This window comes from Podarcis melisellensis, assembly GCF_964234715.1.
Source record: "Podarcis melisellensis genome assembly, chromosome: 2".
Classification (NCBI taxonomy): domain Eukaryota; kingdom Metazoa; phylum Chordata; class Lepidosauria; order Squamata; family Lacertidae; genus Podarcis; species Podarcis melisellensis.
Genome location: NC_138529.1, coordinates 73,806,249 through 73,830,016, shown reverse-complemented (window position 1 = coordinate 73,830,016; position 23,768 = coordinate 73,806,249). Strand labels below are relative to the sequence as shown.

General features: G+C 43.4%; 1 protein-coding gene across 3 annotated transcripts in view; it reads right to left on the bottom strand.

Annotated features, from left to right (window-relative positions):
* STAB1 (stabilin 1) overlaps nt 1–23,768 on the bottom strand; it is a 90,967-nt gene that overhangs the window by 5,438 nt on the left and 61,761 nt on the right. For all 3 annotated transcript variants that reach the window (XM_081900188.1, XM_081900189.1, XM_081900190.1), the window contains 21 exons: nt 23,424–23,549; nt 22,638–22,711; nt 21,694–21,768; nt 21,068–21,181; nt 19,989–20,036; nt 19,289–19,372; nt 18,519–18,665; nt 16,926–17,063; nt 16,274–16,333; nt 15,497–15,673; nt 15,309–15,395; nt 13,257–13,406; nt 10,732–10,791; nt 10,372–10,588; nt 8,333–8,482; nt 7,238–7,342; nt 4,757–4,864; nt 2,847–3,040; nt 2,030–2,174; nt 763–896; nt 82–247 (listed from right to left, as the gene is read on the bottom strand). In XM_081900188.1, coding sequence (XP_081756314.1) covers nt 82–247; nt 763–896; nt 2,030–2,174; nt 2,847–3,040; nt 4,757–4,864; nt 7,238–7,342; nt 8,333–8,482; nt 10,372–10,588; nt 10,732–10,791; nt 13,257–13,406; nt 15,309–15,395; nt 15,497–15,673; nt 16,274–16,333; nt 16,926–17,063; nt 18,519–18,665; nt 19,289–19,372; nt 19,989–20,036; nt 21,068–21,181; nt 21,694–21,768; nt 22,638–22,711; nt 23,424–23,549 — 2,559 coding nt within the window. The remainder of the gene's footprint in view (nt 1–81; nt 248–762; nt 897–2,029; nt 2,175–2,846; nt 3,041–4,756; nt 4,865–7,237; nt 7,343–8,332; nt 8,483–10,371; nt 10,589–10,731; nt 10,792–13,256; nt 13,407–15,308; nt 15,396–15,496; nt 15,674–16,273; nt 16,334–16,925; nt 17,064–18,518; nt 18,666–19,288; nt 19,373–19,988; nt 20,037–21,067; nt 21,182–21,693; nt 21,769–22,637; nt 22,712–23,423; nt 23,550–23,768) is intronic.

Genomic DNA, 23,768 nt, shown 5'->3' with positions numbered 1-23,768 from the left:
CACTAGCTTCAATATCCCCATCTAGCCAAACTTGAGGTATCCCTAGTTTGAACTCATACTGATCAAGCCGTACTTTCTCACCTTGAGCTCTGTAGCAGTAAGCATCCCACTTCTCACTGGCGTTACTTCGAAAGCCGTAGTCCACAATTCCAACATGGTGACCGCCACACTTCAAACTTGGGTACACAGTTGGGTAGCCTGCAGACCTATTATAAAGCCAACCTACTATGCACTGGTGGAAACCCATCTGGAGAAAGAAAAGAAACACAGGCTTCTCTTAACGTCCTGTATTTCAGTCAGACCATGACCTTGAAGAGGTTCTCTCCCTGAGAACCAACTTGCTCTTATACACCATGTACTTGTCTCACTCAGACTGCCATGCCTGGGCTGGAGGGGGCAGTATTTCATTTCATTCACATGTTATAGGCAAGATGCCCATTTACCAAATGTTGCTATTGGGTGGAGTGCGGGAGTGTGTGGGGGAGGGGAGGAACCCACCTAGGAACATTTACCTTCCATGCTTGTTCATTCACGGCCTATTTCATCACAGAAAGAGCAGGTCAACGCCTATAGTAGGCCCACCTTCTGAAATAGTTTGAGTGTGTTAGGCAACTGCTGGGAAACAACACTCAATAGGAATGTCAAGGGCTTCTTGAGGCACATGCGTGCGCACATACATTCTTAGCAACTTGGTGGGAGTAGAGCTGAACTCCTCAGACCAACTGTGAAGGGAAATGAGCGAGGCAATGGCTGCACTGTTACCTGTTGTGCCGCAGACAGCTGCTTAAGAGTGGCCACTGTAGCTCCCTCAGCAGCACAAGCCGCTTCAGCCTCTTTATAAGTAAATCTGTACTTTCCCTGGGGAGACTGCAGGTGGAAGACCCCGACTGTTTTTTCTGGAAAACAAGCATACAATATCGTGCCCCTTTAGACATTGCTGTGGGTCAGATCTGGGAAAGTGCCCTTTGGTGTGGGCCCATCTCTGAGGGAAACGGTTTGCAACTCAGGGCTAACGCTTCCCACCCCCCATTTTCTTCTGCAGACTCACAGCCTGCAACCCAAACGCAATAGGTGACCTGCAAAAGATTGAGCTGCAATTGTATTTTCTGATTGCGAGGCCTTTTTCATTTTCAAGGAAAGTGTTGTCTCAGAGACGGGGGAGGTCATGGAAAAGAAAGCTGAGTGATAGCTTTTGGGTAGGCTTTCCATGGTAGTGCCAAGGAAACAAGTGTACCCCTGGGGGCTGATATCCTCTGATCTAATAGATAATATATCAAAATAGTCAAGGAAAGAGGTGGTAGATGTCTGCAGGCAAAAGAGGCCACCAATAAATTTCAAGAGGGGCAGTAGAGGAAAGCTCATCAAACTGGATGAGTGTTAATGGGAAAGAGGAAGATGGACCTGAATGGGTATGTATCTAGCTTTGCCAAGATGGGGTCTGGGGTTCCCCCTCTGCTGCACACACACATTACAAGGAAGAGAATGAGGTGGAGGAGGGTTTATTTCCCGCCCTTCACTCTAAGGTCCTGGGGCAGGTTACAACTGTGTATAAAGGTAAAGGTACCCCTGCCCATACGGGCCAGTCGTGTCCGACTCTAGGGTTGTGCGCCCATCTCACTTAAGAGGCTGGGGGCCAGCGCTGTCCAGAGACACTTCCGGGTCACGTGGCCAGCGTGACAAGCTGCTCTGGCGAACCGGCACCAGAGCAGCACACGGAAACGGCGTTTACCTTCCCGCTATAAAGCGGTACCTATTTATCTACTTGCACTTAGGGGTGCTTTCGAACAGCTAGGTGGGCAGAAGCTGGGACCGAACGACGGGAGCTCACTCCACCACGGGGATTCGAACCGCCGACCATATGATCGGCAAGCCCTAGGCACTGAGGTTTTACCCACAGTGCCACCCGCGTCCCACAACTGTGTATAATACAACACTAAAAACTATTTAAAATCTTACAGGTACAAAGCATACATCTTATAAAACAAGGATTGTTCCATGGAAATTATAGGATGGTAACAGGGACCTATACCTTCGAAATGCAGGTCACTACAGAGAGCCTCAGAGTGGCACTGCCCATTATTTTCCAAGCAACGGTCTATGGGTGGGATAGCTTCCTCCAAGCACTGGATTCCATTTCCAACGTAACCGGCATGGCACTCACACCGCCTGGAATTCTGCAGGGCAAAGGAACCCACATTATCACGGCAATCTTATGGCGAAACACAGGACGATGCAGAAGGCAAGGACCACTGGGGGGAAAGACAATTGAATACCAAGCCAAAGGGGAAATGTCATGCTAAGTCTGCTGATAACTTTACATGTTGGAAGGGTCAAAGAGGGGTTAATTCTTAGGTGACACTTTTCACTGAATTGCATTTCTAAATCCAAACAGAAATCTTTCGCCTGCATCACTGTGCTTTGTATTTTGCATGCATTCTCATGAGCTGAAAATGGTGGTGACCTGCTCATGATTTTTTTCAGGAGGCTGATGAAATGTGTGAGTTTCCCTGCTCTCACAAATGTGGTTTCAAGTCATCCAGCTAGACAGTGCTTTGCCTTGATTTTGCTAAAAGTGAAATGCAAGGGTGTGTGTGGGGGTGTTATTTCCTATATGCAGCACTCTGACAAGCAAACTAAATATGAGATCTCCTTCCCCAGCTCCTAGCTAAAGTTGTATAGCACAGAAAATTCCACATTCCTTTACTGAAGTTTGGGTTTGCAAGCGGACAACAAGAATGCAAGTGGTAATGTGAAGAACCTCAGAGTTTCTATAGCCACTGTCCATTTTCACTCCAAAATTTTCCTAGGACTGCTGCGCTCTGTATTATACCAAGGGTCATACTTACAGGGCCTGTGTTGATGCAAGTGGCATGCTCGCTGCAATCTCCATTCATGCCATCTGCACACCTGTCAATAGGGCTGCAGATGTAGCCATCACCTTCGTAGTCTGGGAAACAGCTGCAGGAAACATCAATCCCAATCTGTGTGCAGTTGGCATAGTCACTGCAGTCACCGTTGTCTTTCGCACACCGGTCAATCACTGTATGAAAAAGAGAATTTTCAGTAAAGACTCACTTCTGGCTCTCTAATCCTCCTGCTACCAACTGGGGAACAAGACTCACCTGGTACTTCTTTTGCCATTTAATAAGAATAAGACTATTAATTTATTACTTGTACACTGCCCATCTGATTGGGTTGCCCCGGTCACTATAGGTGGCTTCCAACAAAATATAAAAACACAGGGAAGTAGGGATGAACAGTTCCACAACTGTTCTGAGAGATGCCACCATCCCACTGACATTGAATTCTAGCAGGATTGCCTGGTTTTGGAATGTGGAAACAAGTTTTGTACATGTACTCAGAATTGGTGGGGGAAATTAAAAGCAACATCAACTCACCATTCATTCTTTTTAGTTTTAAAAAACAGACTTGTACAATTGTGCTTTTACACTACTATGCAACTGCCCATATTATGATGGAAAGAGAACTTATTTTTAAGATTTACCTTTGATGAGTTTCTAATATAAAGAGTGCAAAAAAAGGAGGCAGCTTGGAAAATTCAAAAAATGTACCGGTACCTCCTCAACAATGCATTCTGGTATAGAGGAAACCAATCATCCAGCTTGGAATCTGACAGAAGTGATTCTATAAACATCTCTATTCAGAAAGTACTTTAGAAGACCAGGTCCAGATCACCCTAATGTCCAAGGACCTTCTGAATTGACCCAGCAGGTAAATTACATTTTATTTTATGTATACTGCAAGTATACTGCATTGTCAGGGTTCTGCAATGTTTGAAAACAAATAATAAAAAATAACTTGAGAATCCAAGCATTTGATTGTTATAAACTTTTTAGAATCATGACCAGTGCTCTGTCTCTATGTTTCAATAACTAGAGTACCAGTTTGGGACGGATTTCAATTCAGGGAAGCATGCTTTAGAGTAACAATTCTCTTCAGAGGCTAAGAATCCTCCCAAATATTCCTTTGGGAAGGGTTTGTTTGTAATGAGATATGGCCTTTGAGCTTCCAAAATCCACACCTCATTACAAACCTTCCCCAAAGGAATATCTGAGAGGATTCTTAAGAGTTCTATGGTGGTGATCCTCAGTTCCCTCCCAGCATCTCTGGGAGGGAAGCAGTGACAAATAAACCAGTCTCTAAATTTATCCACACTAACCTTTCTCCTCTCTTTCCAGGCACGGTCTGCACTTTATAACTCCATGTCCAAACACCCCTTCTTCTTCTTTTTTGGTCCAAATCCTTCCTTTCCAAAACCTGCTTTTTAAAGCTCAATCAGAGCAAATAACAATCCGTGGGAAACCCAAATTGATGTTTGTTCCGATCGAGCACTAAAGAGCAGGGTTTTCAGGAGGAAATCCCTGGGGCAAACCCCCCCCCAAAAAAACAAACAAACACTTGGACATGGAGCTTTTAAGTGTGGACATGTGCCTCGAAAGAGCAGGGCAAAAGGTAAGCATGGATAAGGCCTCTGTTTGTAAGACCATGGTCACAGTATCTTGCAACATTACTGGGGAAAAACCAAAACCCATGCAGACTCGATATAGTCATTTGGAGAATGCAACCTTACATTCAAGGATGCAGCATAAGTGGTGTTAGGATGGTTCACAAACTAAATTTGTTGCTATTTGCACTACCACTGCATTATTGAAAGCTTTTCTGATACTACCCCAACATGACAAGAGTCTTAGTGACTGCTTAAACATGGTTCTTAAATGCTAGATTCATTCAATACCTTTGCATGTCCATCCGTCTCCCTCATAATGTAGGCTACATTCGCATGTATTATTGGACCGGCACACAGCATTACGATGGCAGGCTGGGGAACACACAGGCACCACAGCTAGATATAAAAGAAGTCAGGCTCATTAGTCAATTCCATTCCATTTTCAGACACGTTTCAGGGCTTATTTCACAGCGCACTGCTCATCCAGCTAGAGATGTGGCAAGTCCACAAACAATGGAAAAATTCCTCATGTCCAGGGGGAAAGTTTCGTTTGAAAAACCATTTCATCTGCCAAAATTTCTCATAGGAACAAAAATGCAAGTGACCAAAACACATATAAAGCATCTCAGATCAGTTTATTTCAAGAGATTGTACCTCTGTTCTCCCACAACGCCCCCCCCCCAAACCATGCCATTATTGTGTACAGTGAGGCTGGTCAAACCTAATCTTCTTTTGCTCAGTTTATAGACATCAAAGGCACTCTGGGCTAGTGTACAGTGGACTGTGTGTGTTGAGCTTGCACAGGGGTAGCTGCAATTTCTCATTCAGCGTCAAAGCTTCCTTGGGCAGGTCATTTGCTTCTCAGGGAGAAAGTAAACATTAGATGAAATGTAAATGACTAGGGTGCTCTTCAATATCAGCATCATGGAATGCAGAAATGTATTCTGCAGTGTGTGCATGCACACGAAAGCTCATACCAAGAACTAACTTAGTTGGTCTTTAAGGTGCTACTGGAAGGATTTTTTTTTGTTTTGACTATGGCAGACCAACACGGCTACCTATCTGTAACTGGAATGCAGAAAGGCACTGATAGCTTCCCACATCAAATGGGGGGCACCTTTTGTGCGATCGCACGCAGCCCCCCCAGATCCCAATGCAGCTCCTGGTAGTATGGGCTAGCTTCACCCTCCCCAGGCTGGATACCTGGAGGTCTCCACCTACCTCAGGCAATCACCCAATCCCACCTGGGGAGGCGGTGCCAGGGGATCGGCCAGGTAGGGGAAGGGACCGCCCTGCCCACACAACAGAAGGAATCTTACCTGTCAAGCATCAGTTGACTCCAGAGCTTCTCCCACCCTGCCCTCCCTCAGTTAAGCCTTCTTTTGCAGGTTAACTTCTTCTCCACAGGTATGCAGGTGCTGCTATATCATAGTCGTTGTTAAAGGGCCGGGAAGAAATTTTCCTGCATTGGCAGGTTTTGCCTCCCCCGTAACAAAACATCACAACTTTGGCGGGGGGGGGGGGTGAAGCGGTGATCCACCCCCCCCCTGTGGCGGTGATCCCAGGGTTCCCCATTAAAGGGATCTTGAGGGGAGGCATTGGCCATACGCCAAGAGGTTGTCATTGCTCTCTCTCGAGGGGGGGGGGTGGAGATCTCTGGAGAACATATCTTCTCCAGAGCCAGCCCAATCTCCACACATTCTGGATAAGCCTGATGTCTCCCAGATCCCTGGCTGGGGACTGGGAATGATAAACGCCCAATGCCTGAGCCAAGGTCTCCCTACATCTGAAACTTAATAAAGTTGTTTCCAATTTTAATCCCATAGCATGTTGTCTTGAGTCATTATTGTACTCGGGAGTCACCTGGGGTTGGGGGGACTCCGCCTGTCCACACAAATGTAACCTCCACCTCTAAATCCTGACAAAAAAATCTCACCAAGAGCAACGTCCTTCCCAGGATAAATAGCGGTGAGGGAGGTTGTGGTCAGGGCTGCAGCATGGAAAGAAACCCCCTCTACATGTTGTTGTTTATCCCTTTTCCCCACAGTGTATATGATCATTATTCTTATGAATGTGCAAAAAGATGTAATCACAGCATAATGGGTCATTTGGCTTCCAGGCTCACTTTCTTAAGCAATTTCCCATTATGCTGAGAAAACCGGTTCAGAGAGCAATATAAATCCCTTGTGCTTGTGAAAAAAAAAAGGAGAGTAGAATTGCCTGTAACATAAGTTGAGCAGACAGAGGGAAGGAAGAGGTTACTCGATGACACTACCATTGTCTCCAGTTCTCTGGATTTGTTTATTACAGGTCATACCAGTATTTAGCATTTCATTATCTTGTCATTCAAGTCTCACATTCCTGAACTGATCCAATTATTTGAGAATCTCTGTATTTGTTTATCCCTCTAACCCTCTCCATACTTGCCAAAAACACTTTGCTAACTAGATTTCCTGGGCTGGGCTGGGGGCACATGATCCACATAGTGGGAGAAGGGCAAGCTATGGATTTGGAAGGCCTGCCATCCCTATACATACCTATGGCGTCTGCACCTGGTGCTTTTTCATCCCCACCTTGTTGCCACAGACTTTTAAAGCTTTTGAAGCACTCCAAAAACTTCCAAAAAGATTTTTTGCACAATAATGGGATAAGAACAAGACAAAAATCAGGGAAGCACCCAGGAACTGTGTAACATGATCCTTTCCCTAGAATGTCTATCAAGACAGTGGGAGGAATGCTGCTTAGGGATTCAGCTGGGGTCTACTTTACCGAGTTCAGTCTCGCAGCGCTCTCCTGTCCACCCCGCACTGCAAAAGCAGAAGCCATCTCCGTGCAGCCCCTCATCACAGATCCCATTACTGGTACAATTGCACTCTGCAAAGGGAAAAAAGTAATGGTCACTGTCTTGGGCTAGTGTCAAAGCAATGATTCTTCCACATCAGCTTCATGTGGCGCAAATGCCTGATGATCGTCTTCCAAAGCAACTACTCTATTCCGAACTTAAAAATGGAAAGCGTAATGCTGGTGGTCAACAAAAGAGGTTTAAAGGCTCTCTCAAGGCAGATCTTAAAAAAAATGCAATCTAAACACCAACAACTGGGAAGCACTGGCCTGCAAGCGCTCCAATTGGAGAACAGCCTTTACCAAAGGTGTCATGGGCTTTGAAGACACTTGAACTCAGGACCAAAGGGAGAAATGTGCCAAGAGGAAGGCACGCTTGGCAAACCCTCACCATGATCAACTCCTGCCCAGAAACCTATGTCCCCACTATGGAAGGACGTGTGGATCCAGAATTGGCCTCCACAGTCACTTACGGACTCGCTGCTAAAACCCTGTTTTGGAAGACAATCTAACTCGGCTACGAGTGATTGCCAAAGAAGAAGAAGAAGAAGCTAGATACGAAGAAGTTGACTAATATTAAAGGGCTTTTTTTGTACACAGTGGTATGTGCACAGGCTTAGGTTATGTGCCAGCTGATTTTGAGTAGGTATCTCACTTCCTTGCTTTTAAAGTACTTATTACTCATGTACTAACACACATCACAGGCAGTACTGTAAGGAAAGAAAAACCCCTTTCCAGCTAAAAGCATCCAGACAGCACCTTCCCAGCATGTGCACAAGATGGAGCAGGGTGGGGGTGGAGACAGCCACCTATCTTCAAATGTGGTACTGAAGAAAGCTGGCCATGCATTGTTTTAGCGCTCTCCATGCCCGCCTGGTGTAGGAAAACATCTATAAAGCAATCCTCAGGTACCAGATATGGCAACCCGACTCATAGCGTATTACCAGTGAACTTGCTGAGATCAAACTGGAGCAGGAAGACTCAAGCTACTGACTCTTGCTGTCTTTGAAAACAAAGATGTACCTTTGCACTCTGGTCCATAGTGGCCTGGGGCACAGTTCTCGCAAGCTGTCCCAATGAAGGCCTTGTCGCAGGAGCACCATCCCGAGCCTTGCTGCCCATCGTTACAGGTACCATGGTTGCTGCATGGTTTCTTAAGCCCTCCAGGACACACTGAAAGGCAGGAAGCACTGAATGTTATCCAACAGAAGGCCTTTTTATTAAGCAGCCATAACCATTTTGGCAATCACTCTTGAACCGAAGCCTTATTGCTTGTTAGCAGCCTCCTTAAAAATACACCAGCCTAAATCATTAACTTTTCTCTAATGTCTTAGAACAGTAGAAGCACATTCATATGCAATCAAACTGCAAGGTGAAAGTAGTGGGACTCGCCTTCCTTGCATTTTACTCCCCTTTCCTTTCCTCCTTAGCGTTTCTTCGTCTTTACCTTTGGACTGTAAGTCTAAAGGCATTATCTGTATGGTTTTAACATTTTGTGCAGTGCTAAACAATTATTTTGGGCAATTAAATAATAATGATCAAGATCTAATCAGCCTATCATTTGCCAGTGAATGTACTGTATAAAAAGATCACTACAAATGCATACACATCATTGGTTTAAAATGCAGCTAGGTCGTTCTTTTTCTCAATTCTGATCGCAGTTGGAATGGGAGAGGAAACACATCAAAATGCAGTATTTCATAAGAAATGACAGGATAGATACAAATTGTAGCTAATGATGTCCGTACACTGCTTCCCAAACCAGCAGTGGAAGCACGCTGGATGCAGAATAAACAGGAGTGTGTACACAGCTTTATGTTCCTCAAGATAATTTGTATCATACTGTTACATGATGAAGTTAGAAAAAACCAAAGAAATCTAACTATGCCTTTTTTTCTACGTATAGTGGAACAAGCAGCGATCTTAGGTTTTCAAGTCTTCTCCAGCTGGGTCAACTTTCTGTCATCAGAAAAAAAATGTTTAATAAGCTAAAGGTATGTTCGGGGCTAGCATATCTGAGGCACACTAATTAGGGAATAAGTCCCATTTAACTCATTGGGACTTGCTTCTGAATATACAGGCTTATGATTTTGCTGCAAGTAAGAGTCATGTGCCTTCACTCATTTAAATCAGACATGGTGCATGGCGCTCTAGCATTTATTCATTGCCAGGTGGCTGATAATAATAATAATAATAATAATAATAATAATAATAATAATAATAATATATTTATTGTCATTGCCCCCTCTCGGGAACAACGAAATTACTTATTAGAATTATTAGAAGAAATTCCTGAATGATAATGTTGTTGTTGTTGTTGATGATGATGATAATAATTTACCCCGCCCATCTGGCTGGCCACTCTGGGAGGCTTCAACAGAAGGTTAAAAATACATTAAAACATCAGTCATTAAAAACTTCCTTAAACAGGGCTGCCTTCAGATGTCTTCTAAATGTCACATAGTTGTTTATTTCTTTGACATCTGATGGGAGGCTGTTCCACAGGGCAGACGCCACTACCAAGAAGGCCCTCTGCCTGGTTCCCTGCAACCTCACTTCTTGCAGGGAGGGAACCGTCAGAAGGCCCTCAGCACTGGACCTCAGTGTCCGGGCTGAACAATAGGGGTGGAGATGCTCCTTCAGGTATATGTGTTATGGCCAAGTGGAACATACACTAAGTCACTTAAAAAGGAAGTCTATCATTTTGAAAGGGATGGTGGGGGACACAGACCATTCAAGGCAAAGAAGTATGTTGGAAGGGTTGTTGGAATAAAGGAAATTTTTCAACATTTGTAAGTGGGACAAAGCAAGTGAATCCATCATACTACACAAACAGGTTGCAAAGGAGTATCTGAAGTGACTCCTGCTTGCAGTTATGAGGGCTACTTCCTAAGACATGTAAATCTAAAAAGAGCTCAACAGGACACTATGGGGAATCTTACCCATATAAAAAGGAAAACTATTATGAACAGTCTGGTGTTGTTTTTATTGGCTGAAATAATCATTATGATCACCAGGAAAGTATATAGTTCCCCTGCGGACACACAACGAAGATCTCTTACCCTGACAATCTTTCCCATAGTGGTTTGGACAGCACTGAGGTACCCACTCAACGACAAAGCATGTTCTCCTGCACCCCTTCATCAAGGACCTTGAAAGTGGACGCCATCTGTTCAGCCCATGTGAACGATATAACCAGGGAGACCTTCTTTCAGAAAGGGAGTACCATGGACGAGTGGACAATCCATCTTCATAATAGTAACAAGACTGGGTCTCCCCCTGTAAGGAAAAACAACAAACTTTTATTTGCCCTTGATTGACATCTATTCCTTAGGGTAGAAATGCATGCCAAATATCTACTGTAATATATATCACAGACTTAGTAAATTTTTATTTAGATGGAACCTTCATGTTCAACTTACCCTGTCTTTTGCGACACCAGAACAACGAGGCGGATTACCACAGGAACCACAAGCAGCAGCCTGAGAGGAAGAGAAGCAGGAAGAGGAGAAAAGGTCCACAAAGGTTGTAATTAAAAGTCACCAGTCTGATTCTATTAAGCAGAGCTTGTCTCACCAGCAATGACTGCAGGCGTAACAGCCAGCATGGCCCTTTTCCAAGTTCACCAGTGGTTTATTTTTTCATGGAAAATCTTTCCATTTCATCAGGACATTATGGGACCTCATGGTGAAGGGCAGGTAAGAAATATAATGATAATAAAAAAATATTAAGAAATGAAGGCCAATTGCAAACACAATATTAGACAAGACTGGAAGCTTTGAGTTGTGTTTACTTAACACAAGTAAAACAAACATACCAAATTATATCACTCTAGGGAAGGCATGTACAACAGGTCAATAGCCTTGGTGTCTATGGTCGATCGCAGTATAAAACAAAGTGATCACCTGGGTAGTCGTTATCAATCCCCCCAAAAAGCTCAATAACTCTGGCGAACCCTCCCCTAAAACTCCTGGCAATGACAATGGGTAGATCCCAGCCTCTTTGGAGTTGGACGTGCCTACTCTAGGGCATCTGGAAATTTTCTGGTGCAATTTACCCTAATTTGGATAAAAAATATCCAATTCAAAATTGGGGTAAAAGTGCAGCTATACATTCCTTTGTTGCATAAATCTATGCCAGGTTCTTCCCGTGGAGGGATGCCCAAAATCCTCAAAGGAAGGGAAGCAGAAGGCTCAAAATGGCTTGTTTTCAATTGAATAGGTCTGATGAAGTAATCAGTAGGCAGAATGGAGGTGGAATTCAACATTATGCTCTTCCAGTCATTGCATTGCAGCTTCCCAGATGGAACCTCCTCTCCTTCCCCTGTGCACTGTTCTGGGGATTCTCCTGACTCCTCTGGAGCCATTGGGGGAGGGGGGGCTGTTGTGCAAGCAGAAGTCCGTGTGCAGTACTTCCACTGACAGAGCTGGTTAGGTGAATTTCGCCTGGTGTGTTTAATCCACCACACATCTGGCAATTCTCTCCTCAAAGACCTTTCCCCCCAGTCTTCTGGGCTTCTGGCTTCCAAGCTCAGCTGAGGGGGTGGGGACCAAGCTTAAAATGGCTGGCAGGGCGGCCTTTGCAAACAGGGGGTGAGTTAAGCACTTTCTAATAAATTCTCAGCTGCAAATTTCTCTTCCTTCCTGCCACACACACACACACACAATTGTTGGGCTGAGAACACTTTGGCATATGAATGAACACTGCCATTCATATGGCAGTTTATTCCATTTTCATGACTTCACCCTGTTTTGTTCTGCATTATAACTGAGCTTTCATATAACATAAAATGACATTTCTAGAATTGCTGTGGAATATAGGGCGGATTTCCATGTTATTTGCTTCCAGAAAAAATCCATTTCCAAACAATATGGAAAAGACTGCTAAACATGCACTGTATGCCACGATAGTTCTGGAAGTGGCTTTTACATTGTGTGAAACTTGCCATATATCCTCTTTTTCTAGGACATGTGTTGCTTTTAAAAATGAGAGTCATCATGGCGATCCATAGTTAAAAGTAGAAGTCGGGAAATGTGTCCTCTTTTTTGCTCTTCAAAACATGGCAACTCTAAATATAATGTGGAAATTAACAGTTATCATAAAGATGGAATAAACTGCCATGTGAACGCAGTCCTTCTTTGCCTTGTAGCTCCTCCCTGAGGATTGGGTATGTAATGTTAGGGAATCCAATCTGTGTTTTTTGTGTTCCAGTTCATCAGGGTCTGGAGCTGTTCCATTCCAGGTTTTACCCAAAGCTCAGGAGCTCTAGGGACCAGGCCATAGGGAGCTGATTTCTGGCGGGCTTTTATCATGTGTTTGAGTCTGTTCTAAAGTATTTTGGTCACGAACCTTTGTGCAAAGAGCATACTTTACAGGGAGATGTTATAGTTAGCATTTATGCAATATTGTTTTCATTTTATTTTCATTTGTGCTAAAACAGTGGGGTGGGGGAGGGGAATATAGGATCCTATTTGTATTGTTCTGTTCTGTTCTGTTCTGCTCATTGGGGACTCCACAGATTAATTATCTCTTTTGCTATCTCATAGTACATTTAGATGATCATAAGAGTAGGATTATAATTACTAAGTGTTTAAATGTAATTTTGAATCTTAAAACCAAATAAAATATTAAAATACAGTGGAACCTCGGTTGTCAAACGCTTCGAAAGCTGAACAATTCAGAACCTGAATGCCAACAACTTTTGTTTTTGAACGGCTTCCGTCCAATTTTTCAATGGATTTTGCCAACCGGCAATTGTGCCTCAGTTGTCGAATGTTTCGGGAGTTGAACGGTCTTCCAGAATGGATTACGTTCGACAACTGAGGTTCCACTGTAATTTTTTTTTAAGAGTTGGTACTTTCCCAGGAGAGACTCTTAACTTCTTTGGGGATTTGTAAAGGAAGAAGGTTATAGAAATCAACAAGCATGTGCATATTAAGACACTCACCGATGGCCGCTCAACATCGCGAAACTCATCACAGCGGGATCCCAAGTCTGGAGGTTCCAGCACCTGGTCAATACCATAAGCAATCCCACCATTAAATTTCATTAACTGCTGTACAATCCTTGCATTGCCATTGTTCACCAGAATTTCCCCCTGCAAGGAAGGAAAACGAGAAGCATATCAGGAGGTGCTCGGTTCAAACCACTATGTGAAATTCATCCCAGCCTCCATCCACTTCTTGAAACTTACTGGCACCTTAGGCTTGCTTGCCTGATCACATCCCAAGGCAAAAAAATTAACTGAAAAAATCCCCTTCTATGCAAAAAAAAAAGAAGAAGAAAAAAAGGTACAGCAGCCATATCAAGATCTAGACCAGGGGCAGCTAACCTTTGGCCCTCCAGATGTTTGAGGACTGCAATTCCCATCACCCCTGACTATCGGCTATGCTGGTCTGGCACTGATGACAGTTGGAGTCTAACAACATCTTGAAAGCTGCCAATGGGAGTAGAAGAGGGGAGACAGGAGAAGAGGACCTCTCCAACTCATTCTCTTCCTGATGTTTTACCTACTCAGAATTGCCACACACACACACAAACACACACACACACTGCTTGTTGACAGGGAAGCACTTAGTGGGGAAACCTGAAAGACTAAATCTCTTGCGGGGGCTCAATTAGTGCCAGCGCCTTCTGTCAAGAGCTTGGGTGTAACCTTCGATGCCTCCCTTCCCATGGAGGTGCAGGTTGCAGCCACAGCAAAGGTGGCATTTTTCCATCTCCACCGTATTAAGCAGTTGGTCCCTTACCTTTCTCGCCCTGATCTGGCCACAGTGATCCATGCGACCGTCACCTGCAGACTTGATTATTGTAACTCGCTCTAGGCGGGACTGCCCTTGAAGCTGACCCAGAAACTCCAGCGGGTGCAAATGCCATGGCGAGGCTCCTTACGGGGTCCTTGCCACAGGATCACATTCATCCAGTGCTTTACCAACTGCACTGGCTCCCAGTGGAGTACAGGGTCAGGTTTAAGGTGCTGGTTTTGACCTTTAAAACCCTATGCGGCCTAGGACCGCCTTTCCTGGTATGCCCTGTGGAGAACCTTAAGGTCCACAAATGACAACATTTTGGGGGTCCCAAGTCGCAATGTGGTTAGATTGGTCTCAACTAGGGCCAGGGCCTTTTCAGTACTGGCCCCAACTTGGTGGAACGCTTGTCACAAGAGACTAGGGCCCTGCGGGACTTGATATCTTTCCGCAGGGCCTGTTCCGCCTAGCCTTTGGTTTGGACTCAGTCTAACCCTTATGTTTCCCTCCCCTTATGGGTTTTGATCTATGGGCTACTATTAAAATGATAAAATTATTAGTAATGTATGGAAGTGAGAGCTGGACCATAAAGAAGGCAGATCGCCGAAGAATTGATGCTTTTGAATTATGGTGCTGGAGGAGACTCTTGAGAGTCCCATGGACTGCAAGAAGAACAAACCGATCCATTCTTAAAGAAATCAGCCCTGAGTGCTCACTGGAAGGACAGATCGTGAAGCTGAGGCTCCAATACTTTGGCCACCTCATGAGAAGAGAAGACTCCCTGGAAAAGACCCTGATGTTGGGAAAGATGGAGGGCACAAGGAGAAGGGGACGACAGAGGACGAGATGGTTGGATAGTGTCTTCGAAGCTACAAACATGAGTCTGACCAAACTGCGGGACGCAGTGGAAGACAGAAGTGCCTGGCGTGCTCTGGTCCATGGGGTCACGAAGAGTCGGACACGACTAAACGACTAAACAACAACAACAATTAAAATGAGACTGCATTTTAAATTGTATTTTTAACCTGTATTTTAAATTGGTTCCCCCCCCCATTATGTTTTTATTGTAATTTTACTGGTGTTCGCTGTCCTGAGCCCAGCTCTGGCTGGGGAGGGAGGGGTATAAAAATTATTATTATTATTATTATTATTATTAAGTCACCAATTCAATCCCTAGCTGACCCACTCAAGCAGTAAAATAATCACTCCACCCCTACATACACAACATTTAGTTCAGATAAACATTGACTTACGGCACTTGTCTTGCTGCAGCCAAATGAGATGAGTGATCCATGCATCGTTCTTAAACCATGTGTATTCATCAGACTGGAACCCGATAACTAGACACACACAAAAGTAATGATTCTGAGACAACTTCAAAAATAAATTCATAAGGCTGTTTTTTTTTAAAAAAAACAACAACACTACAATATCAACTTACCAGCGTGTCCCTGATCATGTGTCCTTTGAGATAAGCAGCCAACTTGCTCCGGTGTTCTCTATGATACAACCATTTTTGCATATCCTCAGGGAGAGAATTAAATGCTGCATCTGTAGGCCACAACATTGTGAAGGGCTGGTGCAAGGTACTGTTAACCAGATTAAGAAGTCCCGCCTCCTACACAGAGACAATACAGCAAAGTGTATACACATCAAAATACCGTACATGCAGTATCAATCATAAATTACTTGTGTGCAACTAGCCATCAGAAACAAAAGAATGTTTTGAAGTGTAGGTGGGTTCCCACAAGGCAAGACACAGTGAAAACAGCAAGAACCTTTACTGAACTACGTAACTGGGAAACAGGGGGAAAGCAACTGCTTATATGCATTTCTGAAGGCCTGGGCCATGCCCACTTCCAACGTGATTGGCTGTCTAAACATCCAAACTGCTAATCACGACTCAGATTTTAAGAGCCAATGGCAGAGGCCCAATTCCTGAAATGTTCTGTGATTGGATATCATGTATCAAATCAGAGCACAGGGGCTCAGAATCCTTAGTCCAGACTCAAATTCAGGCAAACACAGACAACTGAATACATAACATGTTCCATATTTAAAAGTAAGAAATATACTGCACAATCCTTTGAATGTAACACGTAGCCTAGATTGGAGGGAGTATACTCTGAAATGAATTCTGAACTGAATCAGAAAGTTTTTTGGGGTTTTTTGTATTTTTATTAGAGATTAATGTTTCATTTTAAAGACTACAAATTACCACTAGAAGCTTGCTGTAGATTTTGTATCCATAAGCATCTGCAACTTCTGTGATGGTTTTCTGGAAAACAACAAAAAGATGCAGTTATTAGAAACCAAGTCTCTGTATCATGGAAGAGGAAACCCAAATGCATTGCCACTCCCAGGGGATCGCTTTGTGTCCATTATAATGAAGACTGAAGAGAAATTGCCCAATACACAGACACTCATACTCCTTAAAACAGCAACAGGTCATGATTTCTGCCAATCATCAATGCAGTTAATCAATATACTACTATTCTGGTCAGACATACTAATTGTGAAATGCCTCATTCCAATATTTATAAAACGTTCTTCCACCAGGTAAGAGATTTCATATGCAAAGCTAGAAATGCTTCTGTACAACATAGGAATGCAAACCAAACAACTGTGTAACACCAAGGGGCAAGATGGGCTCACATACATTGCCAATGCATACAAATTACCTTGGGTGTGCCTTTGACAGATTTACGTCACTGCTGGTATTTATTTTATTTTTTTATATTAAAGCAAGTGCAAGGTTTTATGTTTAACCATAAAAACCATAGTGTTGTGTTTGTTTGTTTTTTAAAAAAATACAGAGTTGAGTATAAAAATTAATGAGTCATTTCAGCCCTTCATAATTTTAGACATACCTGTGCTAGGTTGGATGAAATGTTTATATTCTGCAGGTCATATGGGATTAAGATCTTGTCAATGAAATGTAGGACACCATTGCTTCCCATAATGTCACTCTCAATTATCTTTGCTTCATCATTTAAATACACGTTGTTCTGAGAAAAAGGGACATAATACACATTCCCAGTAAGACACACCTTCTCATGTACAAAGCCTTTTTGTTCTTGAGTGATGATCACCAGTGAGGGATGGGCTACAGTAGCAAGATGGAGTAAGTTATTGTACGTTTGTCTTGATAGATGTTTTAGGCTTGACGCCTTATCATGACTATTGGTCCATTTAACCCAGCACTGTCTACACTGACTGGCAGCAGCTCTTCAGGGTTTCCGACGGAGTCTTTCCCAACCCTACCTGGACACACCAGGGACCTTCAGCATGCAAAGCATATGCTGTAACCACTGGGTTATGGACCTTCCATTGAATATATACAGCCGTGTTCTCACAGTCCCCGCCTTCTACTACTCAAGCTGGGTACAGTGGAATCTCGCATTAATAACTTAATTCTTAGAGAAAGGAGGGATTTCCACACTCACTGAGTTTGTGGTTCCTGTCTCCCAAATCAACTACAGTGGTACCTTGGTTTAAGTACTTCATTCGTTCTGGAGGTCCGTTCTTAACCTGAAACTGTTCTTAACCTGAAGCACCACTTCAGCTAATGGGGCCTCCTGCTGCTGCCGTGCTGCTGGAGCACGATTTCTGTTCTCATCCTGAAGCAAAGTTCTTAACCCGAGGTACTATTTCTGGGTTAGCGGAGTCTGTAACCTGAAGCGTCTGTAACCCAAGGTACCACTGTATAGCTAAGAACTTTTCAGAAATTTATGGGCAACATTGTGAAGCAGTAGTGGGGAACCTTTCTCCCATGGGATGGAGGGATGGATTTAAAAGAGGATCGAATTCATGGAGGAGAAGGCTATCAGGTTCCCCCCAGGCATCTGCTTGGCCACAATAGGATGCTGGACTAGATGGGCCATTGGCCTGATCTAGCAGGTTCTTCTTATGTTCTTACAATTGCAGGCCTAGGGGCCAAATATGATCCTCCAGGCCTCTCTTATCAGGCCCCCAGGACTCTTCCCAGGCCATACTGTTCCCACATTGCACCCTCAAGTATTTTTGCCTGGTTGGAAAGTGTCCATAACCCCCTAGTCCCTGGCATGCCATTTTCATACTAATATAACTGTAAACAAAACAAAACACACAAGGATCAACTTCAACAGTGCCCCAAAACAAAAAACCCTGCACCCATCTTTCTGAAGTTTGTTAGGTTTCTTACTAAGAGGCACCTTTATTAAAAGAATAGGGACCAGGGGCATCAAATGAGACCCTTCAGACCTTTCTATCCAACCCTTGGGATTCTACTTAAACCCTACTCCACACTCACGTTGTGTCTTGCCTGCCTGGGATGTGTCCTTGATTTGCATGAATGCCTCTTGCCTGGCTGGATGTGAGAACGTGTATAGGAAGCACTTACATGGCGGGAAGGTAGTTCGTTGTACAAAGAGTAAGAGGCACACCCATTGCTCTGTCCACGTACTGAATAACATGGCACATACCTCTTTCATGGAAACCTTTATTTTGAGTCCAGATAGAGATGTGATGGAATTTTTCAACTGCAAGTCTTCTGACTGTAACTGGTGGCAGATGACTATGTGATAGTTAAGCAGATCCTTGATGAAACCCTCCTCTTCCCATTCTGAAAACTGAAGAAACTGGGGTTATACAAGTCAGGCACGGGCTCAGCACCTTTCCAAAGAACTGAAACTAGCTGAGGAGAATGGGATGCCCCAGAGTCAAATATCAATTTGACACTTCACCTACTGAGAAAACTTGTTCTCATTCAAGAAAGAGAAGAATGAAGAATTATGGAACAATTCCCCATTATCTATTATACTTAATTGAAAAATTAGGGAAGACAGCCAATCACAATATAATCACTAATACATTGAAGAGAACTGAAACAAACCTACACATGCAGCAGAAATTCAGATTCATACAAATGAGTTGAAAGTTGCTTAGATTAGATACACTCAGGTTTAACTGAAGCTTTCTTAGGATTTAACTTTTTCTAGTTAGAAGGGGTGATTTTAATGCCGGGTCGGGAGGGAGGGAGGGAGGAAGAAAGGAAGGAAGGAAGGAAGGAAGGAAGGAAGGAAGGAAGGAAGGAAGGAAGGTTGGGCTTTGGGCACTGTTGGCATGCAATGCCTGAGGGCCACATTGCCTATCCCTGTATTAAACTAGCTCTAAAGAAACCCAGAGAAGACTTTTACAGACTGGTAAACAGAACTACAGGCTTTCAAATGCAACCAGAAAAAGTGTGTCTTACCGTGGTGCTGTTCTTTATGTAATCAGCATGTGGGACAAAAACAGTGAATGGTCCAGATCCCGTCAATTCAACCGTGCTAAAGCGCTATGGCACAAAAACATGTCCAGAGATTAACACACACACAGCAGCACAACATGATTTATGCAAGAAAACACTGCTCAGAAAAGATGAAGGACTCTGCTCATGTCACTGGACATTTCCAATGTTCTTCATCCTGATGCAGCTCCTTTTACCACTACCCACCCCAAAGTCCACTCTTGAAGTGAAGGAGACTCTCTATTATGGAGTAGGGTGGGAGTGAGAATTGGCAGAAATCTAAGGTAACTTTGAATAGCCCCCTGTATAAGGATTGCTCTCCCCAGGGAGTCCTGCCCATCTGCAATCTTGTCATCCTTTTGGTGCCAGCAAACACATTTTGGTCTACCTGAGCATCTGGACGCCACCAATGACATGTTATTACACTGATGAATCTGTTTTTAATCACATTTATGTCATTATGTGATTATGTTCATCATTATATTTTGTTAATTTTGGCTGTAAGTTGCTTTGAGACTTTTTTTTTTTAGTGGGAAGCAACACACACACACACACACACACACACACACACTTAATAAACCTAAACCTGCAGCATGAGTGGAAGTGACACAAGGGACTCTCTAAATTCAAGGCTAACTCTCTTTTAGAGGATGTTGATGCTTACTTTGAAATGATTAACGAATTTAGATGCAGCCTGTCTTGTGCTGAGCTCCTAAAAAAAATGAAAGAAATTAAAAACCATCTAATATTAACAACAAGGCTCTGCTTTTTTCATTATTTTTTTTTAAAAACCAACCTTATCCTTCATATCCAAATGAAGAAAGAACGTTTATACCCTACTTCACACAATAATGGGAGTACAATAATGAATAACGAAATGGGAATGGTTTGTGAAAATAATCCCATTATAAGACTTGTGACATACATTCTGGGCTTGAATTTTCCAGTTGCCTTGAATTGTTTGGCCAGAGAATTGATTAAGGAACTGGTCCCACTGACTTCTGACAAGCAAAAATGAACTGCCGTGTCCTCTGCCTTCAGAGTGAACTTACTCTCAACTCCAAAGGCTCTACTAGTCCAAAGAGGTATTTGGAAGACAATTCCATCCCTTTTGCAGAAGAGAAAAGCCTTTTGGGTATGTTATGTACTAAGCTTGGATCCTAGAACAATAGGTAAGTAGGATCCTAGAATGCAACAACTGATTGGCTTGCAGGAGAAGGCCAATCAGGCTCCAGGAGGGAACCAGAATCAGCCAATCAGACGGGACACATTGTGTAAATAATGTATATAAAAGCCTGAGGTTTGGGGGACAATTAAATCACTGTTTTATAAGCTGCAATACAGAGCATGAAATCACTACAGGACTCCGAGTTTCAGGGTAGTATTTCTAATGGTAGCATTTGAACAATTCTAGGTAATATCTGTATTTTAACTGCAAGCTCCTCAACCAGCAATCTTTTTCTTCACTTTCTTTTAAATTAATCCTCAACTAATCTATGGCCAGAACTGTTACTGTACTGCTATATTTAATTTACGGGACCTTTTGTAACTTTCTCACCTCCTCTGAAATATCCGCTTGGCATTTTAAAAAAATCTTAGTTTGCTTCTTCTTCAGAAAGAGGAGTTATGGTGTAAGGAACAGTTCTGTATACAGCCTGATGTCAATAATATATTATTGCTGATATAATGCTGCCCGGTGGGAACTTAAGAGGGGCAGCCCCTTTCCAACAGAATGTCTTGTACCTGCCACACAGTGCCTGTGCATATAAATCCATCGCCGGTACCAGATAAACAAATGCAGATTCGATCCCCACTTGTAGAGAGACAGAGAGCACGTGGACTGCAGCCTCCATTATCCTGGGAAGAAAAGTTTAAACATATTAGTCAGTAAGAAAGCTGAAATACTGCCTACTTGGAAATGCGTAAAACACACAGTGCTTGGAACTCACATAACCTCTTTTTTAAAATGTTTTTATTAAGCAATTTCAACATAAGAAATTGTCAAACCGTATAATCACAGACATAATTCCCCCCTTTCCTCCCTCCCTTCCCCCCTAGGACTTCCCTCAGCCCCTCTCTCTGATTTCTCTGCACATACTATTTTCTGCATGTTATAAAACTCACATAACTTCTTGAACAAACCTCTATAATCAAGGTGGGCTCTAGATTTTTAATGCTTCTTATCTGAATGGACCATTTTATGCCAAATTACACACTACACAGCATATTCACGACTGGTTTCCCTAAACACACCCTTTTTTAACATTTCAAGATTCTACCCATAATTTGTCTGATAATGGACAGAAAGGAGATCAATGTAAATCATTTGTTAATCTTTTGATGAGAGAATCAGATGAGTGCCAACAAACCTCCTTGCAAGGATTAGTGCGCTCACACTTGTTAACACCATCACCAGTGAACCCAGGAAGACAGTTACAGGCAACCTATGTAAAATAAAACAAAAGCAACAATCTATAGTCAACATTATATAATTCGGACCTACAAACAAAACTGCAGACAACAGTAGCAATAGATTGATTTTCTACAATGAAAATTAAAATCACAGGAGCTTCCTCAGTCTAGAAACCTGCAGCTGTCTTTATCATCTTATTTCTGCTGTTGTGTGTAAGCATGCAACAAATCACTTCTACCTGAGCAATGGAACTTCTTCTCTGTCTTCTCCTTCTATGTGCTCCCTGTATCTGCTCTGGGCTTCTCCCCCAAACCCTGCTAATTATAGGGGGGCTGGAGGATAAAAAGGGGGAAGTCCCATTGCAGAAGTGGAAAGTGTTCCCTACGCACCATGACCTTGCAGGATTCAAATGATGGTCTAACAGAGGAGAGCATAACAGAAAGAGAGAGTACATGCATAGCCACCAGAGTGTGCCACTGTGTTTTCCCAGTGAGAAACAGTGCCATCAGCTGCAAGAATTTTAAATAGTCTTCTGAGCTAGTGAGACCCAATCCCTTACGGTCACCAAACTCAGCAGCTGGAGATGCATTGCAGCGCATTAGCACTGTTCCCTCATTGTGATGAGATTTCAGTCTTAGATAATATAGATATGTGCTCATGGAGTGACTTGTGCAATGGAGCTCCCACAAAATCTGCTCCAGAAGGTGGGTTTTGTGGAACCCTCAGGGTAGATCTGGGAGGGGGTCATGGGGAGGAGAAATCTGTTGCATGTGTGGATGTTGCTACACAAGCTCAATGATTTCATTGGATACTACCCTTAGGGTGGTACTCTCCCCCCCCCCCCAGGGAGAAATGTACTGTTAGAGAGCCCCAAAAATAAAGAGAAAAGGAGTTGCTTACGAGGCCTGGTCCTGTTTTAACACACTCAGCAAACTGGTGACACCCTCCGTTCTTGTCTAAGCATAGATCAATTTCTGTATGTAGGAGAGATGTAGGAGAAAGGATTGTATGCACCAAAATTTTGCTTCCACTGTAAAACTGCACCTGCCTAACAAAACAAGTTCCTAGCATGCTAGGAGGCATGAACAGAGCTGTTATATATGAAGCTGTCTGCCAAGAGGAGAAGTGAGCAAGAGTGAACCAGTAGAAAAAAAGGTTACATTTTTGGTCTTAAGGACAACATTCTTGACCCACTCACTCTCAACCCCCAAATAAAGCCCTTTCCATGCTAAAAATTAAACACAGTTCTGTGGAGGAAAGACAGAACCCCATAGGAAAGACCACGGCCACAGCATGTCTTGGGCAAAAATTGGGATTTGTTCAAACTGCAAGAAGTCCTATTGTCCTAGTAGCAGGTAGATGAGCACAGTTCCCATTTCCAAACAACCACAACTTTATTACTCTGCCTAGGCACGGAACAGTAGGATATCTGATGTAGAGAAGGGGTGGTTGAACCATGCATGAGATAATTAAGGCGGTGTGAGACGCCAGGTCTGCAAGGGAGACAGGGTGACTGTAAGTTCTCAAACTCATTTTAATGATACCATAAATATTTACTTGAGCTTTAAATGTCACCAGTATGCTGACTCATGCATCTACATATATACTGGCCTTTGCAGTTAGCATCTATTTTCAAAAGCAGAATTGCTCAGCAGTTCATGTGCTTCAAGCAGCATGGGTGCTCACCCCGGCATAGAGTCCCATCTCCAGCATAGCCTTCTTTACAAGAGCAAGTTCTTTGACCAGGCCCAACTTTTGTACAGCTGGCATGTGGGGAGCAGCCGCCATTGCCCACCGCACAGGGATCAATTTCTGTGTTACAAAAGAAAAGAAATTAGGAACAGGGTTGTCCTTTCTCTCGCTTCCCTCTGCAGCCTCCTGAAAACCTGCAAGGGTAACCCTTGTGATCAATATGGAATATATTGGGGGGGGGGGAAGGTCAGATGGGGAGGGGAGTTAACAGAAATTTTTCCCTTATGTGAACAGATGATCAAGGCAGGATTGCAAGTCTGTTTTGCTCATGCTTCTTAA